This window comes from Liolophura sinensis, chromosome 1 (assembly GCF_032854445.1).
Source record: "Liolophura sinensis isolate JHLJ2023 chromosome 1, CUHK_Ljap_v2, whole genome shotgun sequence".
NCBI lineage: Eukaryota > Metazoa > Mollusca > Polyplacophora > Chitonida > Chitonidae > Liolophura > Liolophura sinensis.
In genome coordinates this window covers 59,784,741-59,800,221 of record NC_088295.1, presented here as the reverse complement: position 1 = coordinate 59,800,221, position 15,481 = coordinate 59,784,741, and the positions used below count along the sequence as shown (strand labels likewise).

The 15,481-nt window shown below is 39.1% G+C and overlaps 1 protein-coding gene across 1 annotated transcript; it reads right to left on the bottom strand.

Annotated features, from left to right (window-relative positions):
- Positions 1 to 429: 429 nt before the first annotated feature.
- Positions 430 to 15,272, bottom strand: LOC135482059 (periodic tryptophan protein 1 homolog). The gene is made up of 15 exons (XM_064761887.1): positions 15,156 to 15,272; positions 13,797 to 13,846; positions 12,918 to 13,138; positions 12,067 to 12,155; positions 10,815 to 10,911; positions 9,485 to 9,592; positions 8,275 to 8,396; positions 7,812 to 7,873; positions 7,369 to 7,465; positions 6,261 to 6,322; positions 5,813 to 5,924; positions 5,392 to 5,482; positions 2,918 to 3,039; positions 2,304 to 2,406; positions 430 to 754 (listed from the first exon to the last, which is right to left on the bottom strand). The coding sequence occupies exons 1-15, from the start codon at positions 15,216 to 15,218 to the stop codon at positions 573 to 575; spliced, it is 1,581 nt and encodes a 526-aa protein (XP_064617957.1). The 5' UTR covers positions 15,219 to 15,272; the 3' UTR covers positions 430 to 572.
- Positions 15,273 to 15,481: the final 209 nt, after the last annotated feature.

Sequence of the window (15,481 nt, the reverse complement as noted above, 5' to 3'; positions counted from 1 at the left end):
GATTCAGAAGCTGAAAACCATTCATGCAGATGGCTTAGTAGCTGTGAAACTGCAGAGAGTTCTAGTTTTTTTTGCTGTGTTTTTTGACTGGAATTCGGCTGAAATTGGCCAAACCGGTTAAAAACTCAAACTTGATCTGTAACTCGGTGAAGTTAAATACCAAGCTTCAATTCCATATGATAAACTGTTTGGGGTAAAAAAGAAAGAAAAAAACGTGACAAAAATGCAAATAATTTTGTTGTACACAGACAAACAATCCGAAACTGTATCTGTAAGCGATCATGCTGAAGCCATGAACCCCAATGTACCATTTTGAAAAAAAAAAAAAAGTGGAAAACTGATTTGTAAAGGACGGACTGGTGAGGTGCTAACTTCAGTACTGGGCAGGGGACAAATAAATGATTAACCAACTAAATGTCAGAGCACCGATAATTATTACTTGTATTTTATTTAGTGCCACACATGTATACACAAAAAATGTCAATTTACAAATAACCGATCGTAGTGCTTCATAGCAATTTACTGGTATAAACATGTGAGTTTAGACTAAAATCTACCGAACTGTTCCTGTATCACTTTGGCTTCTTTGTCTTCTTTCGTTTTTTCTTTGTCTTCTTCTGTTCTGTATTTGTTGAACCTAAATTGAGTGTCTCCATGGCGACAGCAGCTGCATCATGCGTGGTGTTCCTGTCTGTGTCTTTCCCAGCTGCTGTATCAACAGTTTCTTTTCCTCTACCCTGGAAGTGCCTTTTGACTGCGGGAAAAGTATCAAAACAGTGTTTCAAGACAACTTCTCAATTCGATTAATTCCCAGTATAAACTGCATCCTAAATGTACACTATGAATGATTGAGGTTTTACGTCAATTTTTCAGTCATATGACGACAAGGGATCATTACATGTAGGTGAGTGTAAATATACTGTGTCTTCTTGTGGCATGGCGAGTCCATGTTGCCAAGGTACTGCTGCCACTGAAATGTCAAGCAGCAGACACCAGACATGACACTGGGCCAACCAGTCCTGTTTCCTTGATCTGACCTCTCAGCGCTAAACGCTAAGTGAGGCAGCAACACGTACCATTGTTAACGTCTTTGGTATGAGCAACTCAGGTTTGTTCCTGGGTTACCAAACTCTGAGATGCACGCTCTAACCATTAGGCCACCAAATCAGTCAATTGCATTCTGAAGATGCAAGCACATGTGATTTACATCTTGTATCCTTTATGCCAAAGAGGAATTGATTTTTCTCAGGCGCAGCAAAGGTACATGTAACTCTTGTAACACAATATATGTAACCGTATATCACCATATGTGTCACGTCACAGCTAATGCAAATTTGCCTTGTTATCACTGAATATTCACTATACAACTTGGCACGGTCACTTAATTGTATTATCAGCTGAAAGCTCTATGTTGCCAGTGTGTCAGCAGCTGTCAACACGGGCCTTTCAGTTAATGAGGGGCCTGGTACAAAATGACACCGTCTTTTTGAAGGATGTGGCAGCCATTGCAAATTTACCCATGTATCTATTAGCATTTACCCATGTATCTCATATCATATACCGACGTATCTCGTATCATTTACCAATGTATCTCGTATCATATACCCATGTGTCTCATATCATATACCCACGTATCTCATATCATTTACCCATGTATCTCGTATCATATACCCATGTGTCTTGTATCATATACCCATGTATCTCGTATCATATACCCATGTATCTCGTATCATATACCCATGTATCTCGCATCATTTACCCACGTGTCTCGTATCATATACCCATGTATCTCGTATCATTTACCCACGTATCTCATATCATTTACCCATGTATCTCGTATCATATACCCATGTATCTCGTACCATTTACCCACGTGTATCGTATCATATACCACGTATCTCGTATCATATACCCATGTATCTCATATCATATACCCACGTATCTCGTATCATTTACCCATGTATCTCGTATCATATACCCATGTATCTCGTATCATTTACCCACGTGTCTCATCATATACCCATGTATCTCGTATCATATACCCATGTGTCTCGTATCATTTACCCACGTCTCGTATCATATACCCACATATCTCGTATCATTTACCCACATATCTCGTGTCATTTACCATGTATCTCGTGTCATATACCCATGTATCTCGTATCATTTACCCACGTGTCTTGTATCATATACCCACGTGTCTCGTATCATATACCCATGTGTCTCGTATCATATACCCACGTATCTCGTATCATATACCCATGTGTCTCGTATCATATACCCACGTATCTTGTATGCTTTACCTGAAGCACTTTCTCTGATGTCCCACACCTTCAGCTCACTCTGACCGCCTATGGCAAATGTGTACGGAGATTCCGGGCAGGATTCCAGGCAATGTATCTCATTCTGTATTAACAGGGGAACATTCAAGACAAAAATTTGACAAAACGTAGAGGATATCACAATCTGATATGACAAGGTTACATTCAAAAAAAAAAAAAACTAACAGATGTCAGGGCTGGTCCTTGGATGCAAATTCATTCTAGTCATGACTGAAAACAAAAACTACAGGAACATTCCCATTTGAAGCTGTGTTTTTATTCCAAAAGAACATAAATTGTTTTAGACCATTAAAGTAATTAACATGGAATCTCCACCATCTGTATACTGTTTTGTACAGATGATCTTCCCTTGGAGCAAAATACTGCTTTGTGGTACTAGATTTGGACGTGAGTCTGATGACTTCCCACAAAGCGAATCTACAGGACTCCAGTCAGTGTCCTAAATTTCCACAATTCACAACATTTCACATTTGAGACACAAGATGGCTTCAGTTTGTCATGTGAAGGACCAATGGTACATCAGTATAAAGTGACATCACTTTATGGTTGAAATGTTACACTCTGTACTTTCTCACCATTTTCATGTCTTTTTCCAGGATTAGGGAGGGTTTACTGTCATGTGTGTCCCAAATCTTGATGCTTTTGTCAGAGGAGGCGGTTACCAGAAGACCTGCCACCTGATTGCTCAGACACAATCCTGAAAAAAAAAAAGTAATCAAAACTAGATTAACATATTAAAGTTTTCTTGCTACATGTAGATCAGTCAGTCAAGAAAACAGCCAATAAGGATGTCCAAACATGGGTGACAAATTCAGATTTCTTCAACTATATATTCATCTGATTTGTGCTTTTTGTGGCAATTAATACTGTTTCACTTGTACAATGACAATGAAGTTTATGTCAAAAATGATTCATCAATGATGACTGTAATTCTTCAACTTTTTTGCGGGTTTGCAAGGTGTTTATTCCAGCTTTATTAAGACATTATTAAGAAATTATTGAGTGCACAGCCCTGAAACTGACCAATCCAACCAATGTAGTTTTGTCTCCAAAATCTAATTGTATAATCGAGCATAAATTACACTGAAAGTTGCTCTTTCAAATGCGAAAAGATTGAAGAAGGTAGCTTTCCTAAACATGACAGAACACATTCTTTTTTTCATGACTGTTACATCCAGAACAAGTTAGCGTCTCAAGCAGCACAGAGTCAATCAGTGTTCAGTGCTGTAACGTGTATGTTGTTGTTACATCCAGAACAGGTTAGCGTCTCAAGCAGCACAGAGTCAATCAGTGTTCAGTGCTGTAACGTGTATGTTGTTGTTACATCCAGAACAGGTTAGCGATTCACGCAGCACAGAGTCAATCAGTGTTCAGTGCTGTAACGTGTATGTTGTTGTTACATCCAGAACAGGTTAGCGTCTCATGCAGCACAGAGTCAATCAGTGTTCAGTGCTGTAACGTGTATGTTGTTGTTACATCCAGAACAGGTTAGCGTCTCAAGCAGCACAGAGTCAATCAGTGTTCAGTGCTGTAACGTGTATGTTGTTGTTACATCCAGAACAGGTTAGCGTCTCACGCAGCACAGAGTCAATCAGTGTTCAGTGCTGTAACGTGTATGTTGTTGTTACATCCAGAACAGGTTAGCATCTCACGCAGCACAGAGTCAATCAGTGTTCAGTGCTGTAACGTGTATGTTGTTGTTACATCCTTTTTGTCTGTTCCATTATAGGACAGTCCACAGGAAATCGCAAGATAGTACAAGGTTCAACAGACTATAATTACACCTGAGTGGTAGGTATCACACCGAGTTGAGCTGAAGCACACACCTTAGTAAATGATGATATACTAAGGGGTTATGTGTAGATCACCTCCATTGAAAGCATATATTCACCTGTTGACGATGGTGTGATGTCCTCATTTTCCAACTTTTTGACTCGCTTATATAACAATGATCATAGTGATTCATACATAAGGGACTGTCCCCAAGAGCAATTGCAGAGAAACAACCATGACAACACGAGTCTTTAGCAACTACACATAGCTTTTCCAATGATTACTTTCTGAAACAGAATGCAGAATCAGGCGGCCGCAACTGAGGATTACTCACCTGTAACACCCTCTGAGTGTGCAGACAGTGTGTAGATGGGTTTGTCAGACCTCACTTCCAGACAACACATGGTACCTTTGTCTGTGCTTGTCTGTAGATTACTCACCTGTAACACCCTCTGAGTGTGCAGACAGTGTGTAGATGGGTTTGTCAGACCTCACTTCCAGACAACACATGGTACCTTTGTCTGTGCTTGTCTGTAGATTACTCACCTGTAACAGCCTCTGAGTGTGCAGACAGTGTGTAGATGGGTTTGTCGGACCTCACTTCCAGACAACACATTGTACCTTTGTCTGTGCTTGTCTGTAGATTCCTCACCTGTAACACCCTCTGAGTGTGCAGACAGTGTGTAGATAGGTTTGTCGGACCTCACTTCCAGACAACACATTGTACCTTTGTCTGTGCTTGTCTGTAGTTTACTCACCTGTAACTGAGTGTGCAGACAGTGTGTAGATGGGTTTGTCAGACCTCACTTCCAGACAACACAATGTACCTTTGTCTGTGCTTGTCTGTAGATTACTCACCTGTAACTGAGTGTGCAGACTGTGTGTAGATGGGTTTGTCAGACCTCACTTCCAGACAACACACTGTACCTTTGTCTGTGCTTGTCTGTAGATTACTCACCTGTAACACCCTCTGAGTGTGCAGCCAGTGTGTAGATGGGTTTGTCAGACCTCACTTCCAGACAACACACTGTACATTTGTCTGTGCTTGTCTGTAGATTACTCACCTGTAACAGCCTCTGAGTGTGCAGACAGTGTGTAGATGGGTTTGTAAGGCCTCACTTCCAGACAACACACGTTACCTTTGTCTGTGCTTGTCTGTAGACTACTCACCTGTAACAGCCTCTGAGTGTGCAGACTGTGTGTAGATGGGTTTGTAAGGCCTCACTTCCAGACAACACATGGTACCTTTTTCTGTGCTTGTCTGTAGATTACTCACCTGTAACAGCCTCTGTGTGTGCAGATAGTGTGTAGATGGGTTTGTCGGACCTCACGTCCAGACAATACACTGTGCCTTTGTCTGTGCTTGCCTTAAAACAAACAATGCAATTATAACTACTGAATTTATACTATCAAATATCTTGACACAAGACAGTGTGCAAATGAAGTAGGTCATTTTACTGACAGAAAATTAACCAAGTCCAGTTTGACATTTTATGCTTTACCAATAAAAAATCTGAAAATATATGAAATATATACTTTACACTCCATCACTGGAGTCTAGCTCAATATTATTTTATACCTCTTTGAGACACATGTAATAGCCTGTTGGACATGTAATAAAGTCCTAAAACCAAAAAAAGGAAAATAAAAACAAAAAACAACTTTTAATAAATATTTAAAAAAAAACTGCTGCTTACCAGAAAATGAAAGGGAGAGAAATGGTTCCAGGTCACTCTCTCGACCTCTCCTTTAAGATCCCATGATTTGTGACCGTCTACTGGACTGCGACAGTCATACACCTTCACAGTAACTGTAACAGTCACAGTAACACGCATGTAAATCATACAATCCTGTAATTGAGCCAGATTCATCATCAAATGGCTTCACAACTAAGGAGGATCAAGAACTCATTCTGAAACGGATTAAGACAGGCTCTGCAGAACTTCTATGATTGGATGAACACTGATCACTTGCTAACAGTCGTCACAAGCGTGCATTACATGTGAAAGAAAGACGCACCATATTCAGTGCTTAAATCAGACAATCATTTTAATACTATTACAATCAATTTACAATCAGTGTTTATAGGTATTAGGTCCATATCACTTTCCAACATGTCTAAGTTCTGATGCACCTGATACTTACTGATCATACGACCCAGACAAAAGGGATTGCGCTTCAAAAGGATGCCAGGCCACACACTGAGCCTGAGGAAAGACAGGGAAATATTTCTTCTCAAATTGTATGATTATGTTATTATTTATTTATTTCTTTATTTTGCAGTGGTTTAATGCTGTAATGAAGAATTTTTCACTTTTACAACAACAAAAGAGGTTTGTGGTTTGAGGAAACTTCGAACAGAGTCAAGCAGAAACAAGCACACATTACAAATAATTTCAATTATTTAAAAACATAATGAGGAGGAAACCAGGCACAGTCTCACTGCTAAATTCATAACTTTTCCAGGCATGGAATTTTATCACATTTATTTATTTTTACTCAATAATATTTCACTTATGAGACAGCATTAGCTTTCTGGTGCGAGGAAACCATTCGATTGGTGTTTTCCACCATGCTCATGAATATCTGACAGTATTCTGGTGGGAGGAAACTGGCAGAACCAGGGCTCTCCCCACGCACATTCACATGTTGTTGACAGACTTTCCCACGTATGACCGTAAATGAGAGATCGCACTTCTGAGAGGCTCCTGAGTCACTGTGCTGCTCTACCGGGCCAACCAATCGGTCATGGTGGCTTCTTGTCAAGTATAGTCTCGCGTGTGATATTAATCACTGTGAGTTTGTAAACACTTACCTATTATACTAGAAAACATTCTAAAGAAAGCCATGCCCCAAAAATGTTAATTTTTTTTTTTTCAATTAAACATTCTATTTTTTGGGGCACATTTTATCTCTCTTAATTAACCTTCTAGTTTATGCATATTTTCAGGTCAACGGTCGGAAATTCTCAGAAATGACCTCAACAATGAACTTCGCGTAATCAGATTAGTGCCCCTTCTTCCTCACTTTATTCAGGCTCTTCTGCTCACAGAGTTGTTTTGACAGCTATCATTACTGACATCAAAACTGCAGACTACAGAATTTTTCTAACTGACCACTGGGACCTTTGAAAAACTGTAGTTTAAAGCCAATTTTACGCACCAAGGAGAAAACTACAAAACTCATTAAGAAATAAGAACCAAACATTTCATGTTTCCTTTAAGGATGTGCGTATGACAGAAAACTGTCTCACCTTGTCAGCATGTTGTCTGAGTGATGTGGCTATTTTGCCCTGTGACAGGTCCCACAGTCCCACGGTACTGTCTGCTGACGCACTAGCTAACACAGTCCTGTAGGCAATAAATAAATACCAAATATGTGAATGTAAACACATCTACTAAACGCTACAGCTATTAATCTCCAATATTTTTGACATAATTTTTCTGTAATGTATGATTTTGGAGATGATAATTCAATGATTGAATTGGTAAATTTCAGAGCTTTTGAGAAAACAATTTAGTCTGATTAGATTAGAATCATGCAGAGCACACGAGGTTATGGGTTCAAATCCAGCTCCTGCTGGCACACTTAAGGCTTCAATTCTGGAAGTTTGTCAGGTTCGAGAAACATTCTTGAGTATGATGTTAAACATCAGCAGTGAAATAGACCAAATACTTGTGAGTGGGCCTTGCCTACCTGAGTATGGAGTTCCAAGACAGGTCCAACACAGCATCTGCATGTCCCCCAACTGTACCTTTCTGAAAAGTGAAGGAGAGCAAGATAAAAGGAAATCAAAATAACTCATTTATGTGTAAACAAATAGGATCAGCAAAATCCTAACAACTAGGCACAAGTTATTAGTATAATCTTACCCTATGATAAACAGAAATGGCAATCTTCCAATGAGGTGGGAGATCACACATTAGGACTTCGTTAGGATCTGATGTACAACATTTAAAGCTTAGACTTGGATCTGAAACAGCAGACCTCTAATCAAATTAAAATAAATATCTCTTAATATCTAGAGTATGAAATTATCTCCAGCTAAACTGGATACAGCATTCAATATCTGGTACAACATTTTTAGACAATGACCAAAGGGGAAGTAATCACAGGGGAAAATCACAATTTGTCATGTTACAAAATGAAAATACTATACCTTTTTGGCAGACTTTTTCTTAACTTTCCCTTGTAATGTAGTGGCAGGTTCTAGGGAATCTACTAAATCCAAGTCCCAAATATCTATACTTGGTAGCATTGTTCCCACTGCGACAAAATTACCTGGAAAAATATTCAAAATTAACAATACTGGTTCAGTGAAAAAGATGCATGAACAGTGAGCCACAACAGTTTAGTCTTGGAACGACATCTCGATGCAGGAACTACATAAGTTGGAAAAGTGCAGGTTTATTTATTTATCTAATTCCGTTTAATGTCATATTTGAGAATTTTTTTCTGTCTGTGTTATGAGTTTAGGAAACAAGGATAAACAACCTTTGGCATATTACTGATGAACACTCCCGCATGTGACAGACAGATATAAGCACCATATTGACGGAAGTCAAGGGGTCTTCAACGAACATTAGACAGTGCAAATAGACCCAGGAGCATCCCAGCTTACTGTTATGAAAGCTCGACAAGCAGTGAGAACATGGAATTGGAAATTCCCTGCTCCAGGCCAGGTTTGAACCCACACCTCATCAGATCTGGTGACTGAAAGGTAGCACTACTACATCATGACCCACTCCCTGTTCCTTATTTTGTCCCATTCTTTAAACAATTTGACATATCCCAAGAAAACAACATTCATAAGTGGCAGATGTCTGACAGAGCCACGAAACAATTGTCGAAAACATGACAAACTTCATGTGCCACAGCTCACGATCTCTTGCCTAAATGAGGCTAAATGAGGTTTCATGAGTGAAAGCCGTAGTCTCTCTGCACTTGACATTCCAAAGCCAGTCATTACATTTGAAAGCCTGTGAGCATATTCCAAAGAATAGGCTTACATCTAATTATCCTGAATTTCCTTAAAGTTATTTATTTATATATTTGATTGGTGTTTTACACCGTACTCAAGACTATTTCACATGTATGGTGGGAGGAATCCGGGCAGAGCACGGGGGAAACCCACAACCATCTGAAGGTTGCTGGCAGACTTTCCCACATATGGCCGGTGAGGAAGCCTGCATGAGCTGGACTTGAACTCACAGCGATCGCATTGGTGGGAGGCCCCTGTGTCATTGTGCCATGCTGGCGTGCTAGCTCCTTCGGGCACGGAGGCCTAATAGGAGCTTTCACTCTGCTCACCACACAGCAAGAGACCATCAAAAATCAAAACAATGGTGAGATATCTATTATTTACTAACCTGTTCTACCATCAGCCGGGTCATAATTTAACCATTCCACGGCTAGAGGGAAAGATGGTAACAAAATATCATGGTGGATATACAGGTTACCATACTCTTCATTAAACACTGTAAAATAACAGAAAAATATATCCCCAGTAAAACATTTGCTGCTCGGTTTCATACCTAAAGAGAATCGAGGCCTTAGGGTGTACCTGCTACATGCAGAACAACTACAGCTGTACTGAAGCCATCTTGCAGAGAGGAAACAAGAGAACAGTCAAAAATCTGAGAATCTTGACAAATAGGCAGACTTTTACTTTGAAAAGGGAATCCTGAAAACTGTCATATCTGATCATGCCTCACCTCAGCTTCCTAATGGGAGTCAAAAGTCTCAAAAATAGCACCTCCTACCCCTTTGAATCAGTGGATCAACCAGATAGCACTTGGCCAAATCTGGTTTTAGAACCAGTTGTTTACAATGAACTGGGAATTCCCTACATTCTTGTGGTGAAATTATTGTACAAAGTTAAGCACTTTTTAATACACACATTTTGCTTATTTCTGATTTATTCATCCACCTTTAGGGCCCTATAAGAAGTTTTTGTGAAGTCCGATTCATTCCTTGTCAGTAGAACTTATGTGTTGGCAATAAAATATCATTTGAAGGCATTCATGAAAGTAGCTCTGAAAGAGAGTTTTAAAGTGAAATACAGTATCTCAAGATAATTAACTAATTTATTTAATTCAAAGATGTTTAATCTTCTTAAATGAAAACTTTTCATTAACTGCCAGGTACCTGACAAACCTGCTGACTTCAATCCGCAACAAATTCAGTGAGTAATCTGAATGCTCAACATAATTAAATAAGGGTATGTCAGTCGAAGCCAGCACTTTAACTGTCTGGGCTAAAGGGCAATCCTTTAAGATAATTAAAGCAGACTTGCTGAAATGCATTTACATGAAACGTACTTGATATGCACTTTACAAAACAGTAAGTATTAACTTGAATTTTATGCATTAATAAAAGCTAGAAAAAAAACCCCAAAACAAATAAGCCCACACAAATATATTTTTGTTTTATGAACAGAATTAATTTTTCCAGTTGTCTAATTTATGGGAAATGCAGACTTTCCCAGCAAGTTTTCCTCTTGAAGTCATGTTTTACTCAAGCAGAAAACAGGAAAATCATAAAACCATCCAGATCAGACAAAGTAAAAGGGTGAATTTTCGATTTTATTTTTATTCCAGTTTGTATTTTTTTTTGTGTTGGCTCGCTTGTAAAACACAAAATAAAGCGAGTGTCGTCCAATCTGTCTTTCTAAAAGTTCATAAAGTAGTTGACCCTCACCACTGACTTCAAGCAAACAGGCATCCTCTTGAGATCTGCCTGTTAAAATCAAGTTGTCTGAAGGTTTGATTTCAAAATCTTCTTCATCACTGTCTTCCTGTAAACACGATCAGAAAGGTTTATTTAGTAGAGTTGACTGCCTTGCAAGCCTGGAAAGATGCAGCAGGACAAGGACAATGTCCTGCACCAAATATTGATTTGACAGGGGTCAAAAGGAAAAAACTGCCCTGTACATAACATTGTAACTTTTTTAATACTGGGAATAACTGGGAAATTTGCCATTATGTCCTGCACCACCTTTATACTGAATATCAATGAGACCCTGAAGAAATCCATCATTCTGTGCCACGTACCAGACAAACAACCTCTTTTGATGGGATACAGAACTGACACTGATTGGTCAATAGCGGAGATAGGATTTCCTGGGTTAAAGCATAGAGTCAACATGTATGTACTATACCCAAAGTTCAGCTTTGGTTAGGCTTATCTCTCAAACCTGCCAATCAGAATTGATTCTGTATCCCTTTAAAGCCTAAGTACAACCAGCAGGAGCTGACTTCTATCATTCAAAGTCTTTTTTTCAAGAGATGATGACTGGCTGCATCAAAAAGTCAGGTCTAGCCACGTAAGCCAGTAAGCACCATAAGCTTGAAAAACATCCCGTTAAGTTTAAGTACATGTATTTATCTGAAAAGGTCTTCACTAAGCAGGGCAGTAGCCACTTCTGTTGTGAAAAATGAATATTGTGGCTAAGTGGCAAAAGCTTTTTGTGCACTTTTAAACACCGATCAAGTACTGATACTGCTATTTACTGTTTGTGTGCAAATAGTTGATTTAGTACATATGCAATAAGGGAGTGTCGAGTTCAAACTCTTTCTTCAGTAATGGGTAAAAGTGTCCCACTGTAACATGTGACTTGTGACAAATGTTAGGCATGTTTCCTCGCAATAATTTACCAGTCACCTGCCTTGCTGAGTTCTGGAGGCATAAATGACACATCTTTCCTTGTTTAACTTCTGAAGTTCACACTCACTCACCTTCTCAACTTTTGTTATGACAGTCATTTATCATATTAATGACTGTCATCTGTTACAGTCATTGTAATCAAAAACAGTTACCTAGCATTTCTGACAGGTCACATGGTACAGTGGGTCCTTTTTTTTTTACATAACCTTGAAGGCTCCCTGATTTTGGTTAATGATGATCATCGATTTTCAACAGTATACACAAATTCAGAAAGTTGGTCGCTTACGTCTTTCAGGGTGATGTATGGGTCATCATCATTACTGGAGTAAAATGCTAATTTCCCAATGCCATGGAGTGGATTCACAATCTCGTCATCTGTAATCATTGCAGCACATTTAACCCTTTAATTGATTTATTTATTTATTTGATTGATGTTTTACGCCTTACTCAAGAATATTTCACTTATACAACGGCGGTCAGCATTATGGTGGGAGGAAACCGGGCAAAGCCCGGCGGAAACCCACGACCTTCCGCAGGCTGCTGGCAGACCTTCCCACTTATGGCCCTTTAATGGACGCAGGGCAGTGAATCAATTCAACAGATCCATGGTGACAGCCTGTGAATGAACTGCAGTTGAGCAGGCTCCAAGCTGAGCTTTTCCCTCTTGTCTTCACATACTTTAGTAAGATAGCAAAAATATGGCAAATAGTGTAAGTTACATGGTGTCATGGTGTCAGTATTGTGTGAGGTGTCACTGACACCATATATTTCCATATCCTATCACTGAGTAACAATGTAATGAATTTATCCTGCAAAGATCCATCAATTCAGAGCAGAAGACCATTGTAGTTACAACCCAACAAAGGGAGATAACCTACCAGGCACAACCAGGCACATCTGATGTCATCTGTAGGATTTGAGAATATATCTGAACCCCACACAACCGTGGAGTATTTTATCTGATGCCGGATAAATAAAGTTACAGTGCTGATTAAAAACTGTTACTTTCAATCCACAAATCAAAAATACAATTGAGGACACTAGGGACAACAAGCTATTTGACAGGTCTCATTAAGTGAAATCCTTTGGCCCTAGGCAACAAAATAAAACCAACTAGCTTAACCACAATATGTGTACCATTTTCATCATAATCATCCAATCCATATTTTTTGACTACGTCTCCATCTTCCACCTCTGGTTCATCAACTTCCTCTCTCTTCTTCCTCTTGCCGAGAGTCTGTGGTTTTACTTTCTGTGACTTGGGCTCTGGTGCCGTAGCCCCCTCCAGTGTATCCTCATCGGCTGAGGTGTCATCACTGTCTACATCGCTCCACTCTTTCTCATTCTCATCTATGGCACTAGTATGGTGAAACAAACAACAACAACAACACTCACTTATATACAATGAAAATTCAGAGTAAGCTACTCGTATCACAATTTTTGTACGATTAATAAACAATTTTTCTAGAGGGACTTATTTTATGCGTAGTCAGCTGCAGCAAATTACAAAATGAACTTTGTGAAAAAAAAGATAACTAAATACTGAAATTCTTCATTCTTTTCAGGGGCTCACATATGTGTATGCACTGGCCACATTTTGCAATACTGTCAAACAACATTGCCTTGTGTAAAATTGCCAAATAATTTTCTTTTGTCACATGTTTCCAGAACTGACATTTAAGAAAAACTGACCACTGTGGTTAGAAGTAGTACTGTAGCCCAGGACAGCCTGATGAGGTTGGTTGATTTTTATCCTTTTGACAACTTCAAAAATTTCATCTTACATTTAAAAAGTAAGTAAAATACATAAATTGTTCAAAAAAACATAAAACCATAAAAGGACACTTTTGATGCAAACACTTATATGTTTTTCTGAAAATAAATTAATCCAACTTCACCAAAAAAAAGCCTCTGAAGATCAAGTTGAATAAATCAGTTAGAATCAAGCAAAATGTAACACTTGAAAAAATACTAAACTTTGGGCGAATACAGTACACATATTTACAAAATACATACCCCTTTGTTTCTTCAATGATTTTCCTTAGTTCTTCTTTTGACAACTGGACCTGAGAATATAACAGATATTCTTGAGAAAAGAGCACGATTGGGAAAATCATGTGTAAACCATGACCCCATCAAAATCCAGCTAACTTATGGAGATTTTTAATGTCTCCATTGACCATAGAAGTCTGATTTGATGTAGAGTAAACCCATAATCATTAAGTTGACGAGCCGAGATGTCTGAAACCACCAGTGAAATTACTAAGTACACTGAGAATTTGTTGATCCGTGATGACCTTAGTCTTATTACTCCAGCAGTTAAGTTCAGGTTACTGTTCTTGTGACAATGTAAATGATAAGACGTCAGACCACTGAAATATCTGCTTCTCACAATGAACATTTGACAGACAAGTCATCAATAAACTGTTCAAGTGCGAACGCTTTTGTAGATAACTCGGACAATTTTGAAGAACATATAACATGATACCTTGTAGATACTTGATAAAGCCACTCGGTTAGAGCTGTCAGCAGTACAACTTTACAAGCTTGGTACAAACTTAGTCTTCCCCTGTGTGGGAAGACCTGCAAGCACATGTCCCGTGACATTACACGAGATAGCGCAATTATGTCGAATAGAAACAAGGTTTTCACTCCCCCGAGATGGAGACTGTGGCAGTGAAAAGACATGAATTTAGTATATATGCTAACCTGGACCTACGAAACGAACATACAGAAATGTTCAGATAGGTCTGATCTCGTCAATGACATATAAATATACCAGGTCAGTGCTTGTTATCATGCATTTCTGAAGTTTTCTGGCAGGAAACAAGTTTTTTCTACTTCCAACACCCTCGATTTCATCCAAGGAGTGGGTGAAGCTACGATAGTACATTGTTAAATCAGGAGTAAGCTTAACTTGCAGAGCTTGGATGTAGGTGAAACAAGAAGATACGGTGGGAAATTTAGCATTAGCAAAGTTATCTGGAAACTCTAAATCCTTTTAAATGAAGTGACTTCTGAACAGAACTGCAGCCTTGTCGTCAGGTTTATCTCTAGTCCTAAATTGCTCTGACGTTCGGTTTGGCTAGGGTGATCCTGAGCTCCTCAGATTTTTATTGTGAGAAGCTCCTTTAATGAAGAGACGTCACTGTTACCTAGTGACACCACCCTCACGTTTAAAATTCCCAATGGTTTCATGTTTATATATGTACAGCCGCTGGGTAGCAGTCAGTTGTTGCTACCGGTACCTCATTACATGTTGTTAGTGGTGTTGTTGTTGTTGTTGCGTTTAAGACACATACTCAGTGTTCAATCAATGCTTTAAAACCTAACTTAGACTTGTGTCATCCGTTTTTATTTATTACAGGTACTTACCTTGTCTGGCATGGACTTGGCAATCCCACGCCTGACCCACGTGAGACATGGAATAACGTTCATTTTCACTTTTATTTCACCCGAACAACACGAAGCACATGTGCCGGAAACACGATTTGTTGACAGTATGGACACAGACCCCCATTACAACTTCCGTTTTTCGGTAGGGATTGTAGTTCTGTGAATTTTAGGGTATAAAGTCTTTTTTTGCTCCCAGGCGTCCATTTTTGGTGCACAGGTGCATGCTTGGTATTAAAATGCTGGAAACTGTCTAAACTTTGAGGAGGTATGAGCTTTATTGATGAAAGTTTGAAACTCTGGGCGAG